At 41.6% G+C, this 5,207-nt stretch overlaps 1 protein-coding gene across 1 annotated transcript; it reads right to left on the bottom strand.

The window, feature by feature from the left end:
• Nucleotides 1-310: 310 nt before the first annotated feature.
• LOC107690568 (transmembrane protein 88-like) lies at nt 311-3,938 on the bottom strand. Its single transcript, XM_016488937.1, has 3 exons — nt 3,771-3,938; nt 2,362-2,641; nt 311-1,127 (listed from the first exon to the last, which is right to left on the bottom strand). Exons 2-3 carry the CDS (start codon nt 2,638-2,640, stop codon nt 900-902), a joined length of 507 nt encoding a protein of 168 aa, XP_016344423.1. The 5' UTR covers nt 2,641; nt 3,771-3,938; the 3' UTR covers nt 311-899.
• Nucleotides 3,939-5,207: the final 1,269 nt, after the last annotated feature.

The raw sequence follows: 5,207 nt of genomic DNA, 5'->3' as shown, positions 1-5,207 counted from the left end.
ATAAACATCTGTGAGTTATGGTGATCATTATGCTAAATGTTACAAACATTACATACTGTATGTACATGATGTGACCATACACAGACTGATGTTTCTGGATGATTTAGCGTCCTTCTCTTGTGTTCTATATACGAGGAATATTTCTGAGCCTCATGAATTTATAATTGCGAGATATTTTTACAGCGCTGGCTTTTGGGACGGGTCTGATCTAAATACGTGCTTCAGATTTCACCAAGACTTTCCAAAATGAAGTCCAACCACAGATTTGATTTCAGTTGGTTTATTCACATTTCTGCACATCTGAATCACACAGCTGACCAACCAATATAAACATCGACATGAGCGAGTAAGCTCATCTCTAAGCTACTACACTTATTCATAAACCACCGAAACGTCAGTTTGGTAACACTCGAATCGCGTTACATAGAAGTCTGTAACACCTTGGTTTTCTTCAGAACAGAGAGATATTTTTCATTGTGATGATGTACATTTGTGTGATCGCTTCGCACAGAGCATCGTCATATATTGTGCGCAAACAGACTTAACGAATCTAGCATGTGCGGAAATAAAGTAGTCATATAATGTAATATGGTAACACATTTACAATTTAAATACACAGTAACACTTACCCTTGAATTTTGCATCAATTTCTCAATCATGTGAAAAGACTGAATTGGCTGAAACAGCATTCTCTTAAAAACATTTCCAGAGTTACATTTTGGTCATTCAGGGATATATTATATACATTGTGTTACACACGTTACATGATTGTGTTTCTATAGAGTTACGGTAACGCCGTCGCTGTCCTGTGACATCACTCACCCTTTGACCTTTACACTTTAAATGCTACTAGAGGGCACCTCGGACGCTGACCTAAGAATGGTGGGTGTGTCTGTCAGTCAAACCCAGGCATGGATGTCCCGCCTCCAGCTCAAGCCCCGCCCTTGGTACCGAGCTTCTGTGATTGGCTGAAAATATAAGAGAAGGTGGAGCCGCCTGAGAAGAGCGCAGAACGTGGCAGCAGCAACCACAACCAGCGGAGACATCATGACAAAGCCCAGGATGATGAGGGCAGAGCAACTGTTATCGTCAAGGTAATGGCAGAGAGCAGCCTGAGAAGCCACAACCTGTAGAAACACAACCTGAACATCAGAATATTGTGTGTTTGTGGGCATTTGCGTGTGTCTGTGGGCATATCTCTGTGTTTGTGGGTGTATGCGGGTGTATGTGGGCATATCTGTGTGTCTGTGGGTGTATGCGGGTGTATCTATGTGTTTGCGGGTGTATGTGGGCATATCTGTGTGTCTGTGGGTGTATGCGGGTGTATCTATGTGTTTGCGGGTGTATGTGGGCATATCTGTGTGTCTGTGGGTGTATGCGGGTGTATCTATGTGTTTGCGGGTGTATGTGGGCATATCTGTGTGTCTGTGGGTGTATGTGGGTGTATGTATGTGTTTGCGGGTGTATGTGGGCATATCTGTGTGTCTGTGGGTGTATGTGGGTGTATGTATGTGTTTGCGGGTGTATGTGGGCATATCTGTGTGTCTGTGGGTGTATGCGGGTGTATCTATGTGTTTGCGGGTGTATGTGGGCATATCTGTGTGTCTGTGGGTGTATGCGGGTGTATGTGGGCATATCTGTGTGTCTGTGGGTGTATGCGGGTGTATGTGGGCATATCTGTGTGTCTGTGGGTGTATGCGGGTGTATGTGGGCATATCTGTGTGTCTGTGGGTGTATGCGGGTGTATGTGGGCATATCTGTGTGTCTGTGGGTGTATGTGGGCATATCTGTGTGTCTGTGGGTGTATGTGGGCATATCTGTGTGTCTGTGGGTGTATGTGGGCATATCTGTGTGTCTGTGGGTGTATGTGGGCATATCTGTGTGTCTGTGGGTGTATGTGGGCATATCTGTGTGTCTGTGGGTGTATGTGGGCATATCTGTGTGTCTGTGGGTGTATGTGGGCATATCTGTGTGTCTGTGGGTGTATGTGGGCATATCTGTGTGTCTGTGGGTGTATGTGGGCATATCTGTGTGTCTGTGGGTGTATGTGGGCATATCTGTGTGTCTGTGGGTGTATGTGGGCATATCTGTGTGTCTGTGGGTGTATGTGGGCATATCTGTGTGTCTGTGGGTGTATGTGGGCATATCTGTGTGTCTGTGGGTGTATGTGGGCATATCTGTGTGTCTGTGGGTGTATGTGGGCATATCTGTGTGTCTGTGGGTGTATGTGGGCATATCTGTGTGTTTGTGGGTGTATGCGGGAGTTTGTGGGCATATCTGTATGTTTGTGGGTTTATGCATGTGTTTGTTGGCGTATGTATGTGTTTGTGGGCATATGGGTGTGTTTGTGGGCATATCTACCCGTGAATGGCACAGGAAGCCGGCGTACAGCAGCAGGGCGGCAGGCAGCAGAATGAGGCTGAAGATCAGGACCATCAGCACCACACACCCCAGCAGCAGCAGGACGTTCCACAGCAGCAGCAGCAGCGTCCACAGCACACACCCGCAGTGGCCCCGCCGGGCCCCCCAGACCCCGCCGTCACACTGAGCCGGAGGAGGCGGCAGCATCCAGATCCCGTCACCCACGTCAAAGTCTTCATCACATCCACCATCATCTAAAAGCACCGTCATTCCACACATCCTAAATAAACACATTATAAATTTAATATATACATATAATATGATATATCAAATATAAACTTATATAACTTAATAAAAGTCCATTTGAATTGACTTGATTCACACTTCACATACATCAGTTTACAAATGCAATTTTCAAGACTGACCGTTTACACTGCAGACTTTGTTTTGGAAGTGATGAAATGTGATTTTTTTTTTTGTTTGTTCAGACAGTCAAACTCTGGTGTGCATGATATTACATACACGCCATGTCCTTAATAATGGATAAACGATCTGACTGTTCATAAATACACATTTTAATCTTACAATAATGTGGTTTGGATTGGTGCAAAATTTGATGCAGACGGCAAACAACTAAACAGATATGAGTCAGATACATCAATAAATATGACAATAAAGTTGTTAAATGCCTGCAGAGGAGAGATGAATATCAGATATAAAATAAAAACCCTTTCATAAAACACAGTCAAACAAACGAGGCAGAGAGAGAGGGAATAGCCTTAGGTGCTTTTAGGTTTATGGAAATGAAGATGATTATAGTGAACTGAATGTTCTGTTTCATCTTCGTGACACACAAACACAATACAACATAACATAACACAAATACATAATTCATGTATCTTGTCCAAGCCTTGACTTCAGGGCGTTACCTCACTAAACAACATAAAAGTCAATATGAGATCAGAACTAAATCTGTCTTTACTACAAGAAGCACAGTTCACTGATTTCACTACTGTAAACAGCTTTTCGATGATATTATAACCTGTCAATGTCGTCTATACTCGTGAAACTGTTGTGTCAAGATTCATTGATTGATGGATCGATTATCTTCAGCTCGATTAAACTTTCTCCAGTCAGTCTGGACACTTCGGAATCAGAGCAGAACTGAATAAACACAAGTGATCAGTCCGTGTCCGTTTTCAACCGTTACTAGTCTGCATTTTTCGCGCGCTTCACTTAAACGGTTTTTTGGCGCGTTCCGAGTCAACGGCATTACTGGGATTCGCGCGCCGATGCTCGCTAACTCCTCTGGATCCGCATGAAAGAGGAATCAGTGTTAATAATGAGAGTTTGAGTCGACAAAAACAAACACTTTTCAGGATTACAAGAAGAAGTTTTCAGTGTCTTACCTGCTGCAGCTGCGATGATTTTATTCCGTTATCCAGAGGATACAAACATCACACTGAGAGAGAGAGAGAGAGAGAGAGAGACGGGCTGAGGTCTATCTGAGGACATGGATCGAACTAAAAGCACTGAAAAGGTTCACATTTTCTTTCTTTTAACTAGTTTAATGCAAAACCCCATATAGTTACTATGGATACTATAGTAAAATCATAATAAATGAATGTTATTTCATTAAACTCTGTGAGAAGCTTTAGCAATTTTTCTGTCAGTTTGTTGAATTTTACATTTTCCTGACAGAGGTGACAAATATCAATTTAATATTAAGTTCTACCGTAGAAACAGTATTAGGTGCGGTAAACTGTGGTAAATTTTCGACAATCATGCTGGTTTACAGGTCTGTTCATCATTCTAATCATTAAATGATTTATTTAGGGCTTTAGTTTAACTCAAAGGAAACAAAATAAACAAAATGATATGAAGACTCTTCACATGAGCGTAATTATCAGTAGAGAAACTTGCGATTTTCTGAGTCGTGACTTTCTAAGTTGGCTGTGTGGCAGCTAATTGCTAATGGTGGAAGCTAGTTAGTGCTGATCGCAAGTCACCAAGTGCAGTTTAGTTTGTAAGCATGTTGTATACGGTTGAAGAAGCTTGCCAGGAAATGCAACTCATTAGATGGTTTTTCTAAGCTAGCCTAGCTAGCAATCTATAGGCTAATAAGCAAAAAGTGAAAAATTTTTCAACAATTTTTCATACATCAAGAATTCTTGTCTTAACGAAATATATTACAACATTTTGCCGTAAACAGAAAACCGAAGCATAATTTTGGCTTTCGGCAGCATCTCTTTCACTGACTTGATTAATCACAGATGAGTTGATAATGAAATTGACGAGCTCCATCCCTTCCCAGAGTCCTGTGCTGGAGAGATAAGAGACACATCCGCTCAGCTCATCAGGGATGGACAGATAAAGCAATGGAAAGAAAGCATGATGGCTAATTAAATCATTATTACATTTACATTTACATTTAGTCATTTAGCAGACGCTTTTATCCAAAGCGACTTACAATTGGGGGATACATAAATAATACAAAATTATTCATGGGCCATTTTTGGGCAATTGAATAATTCATTTTTTTTTAATGAATGCAGGGCAGACAGAAAAAGACAAAACTAGGTGAGTAGTAATATTCAAAAAACATTCAGAAACTCAGTGGAAAAACACACGTGCTCACAGCGCCACCTGCTGGTCAACCTCAGTCATGACACCATTCAGCAGTCTGACTTGTGTTTTAAATAATATAATATAATGTATCAAAATTCGCAAATGCTTGTGTGAAGAAATCAAAATAAACACAATAGAAGTCAAAGGAAACCCGCCATAATCACACGTGTGTTTTTCCTGTAGCTTTCTTCTGAATGTGGGTCTGAAAGCGTCCCATT

The sequence above is a fragment of the Sinocyclocheilus anshuiensis genome, unplaced genomic scaffold, assembly GCF_001515605.1.
Source record: "Sinocyclocheilus anshuiensis isolate Anshui unplaced genomic scaffold, SAMN03320099.WGS_v1.1 scaffold1849, whole genome shotgun sequence".
Classification (NCBI taxonomy): Eukaryota; Metazoa; Chordata; class Actinopteri; order Cypriniformes; family Cyprinidae; genus Sinocyclocheilus; species Sinocyclocheilus anshuiensis.
The sequence above is the reverse complement of the archived record's forward strand: the minus strand, read 5'-3'. Positions and strand labels throughout refer to the sequence as shown.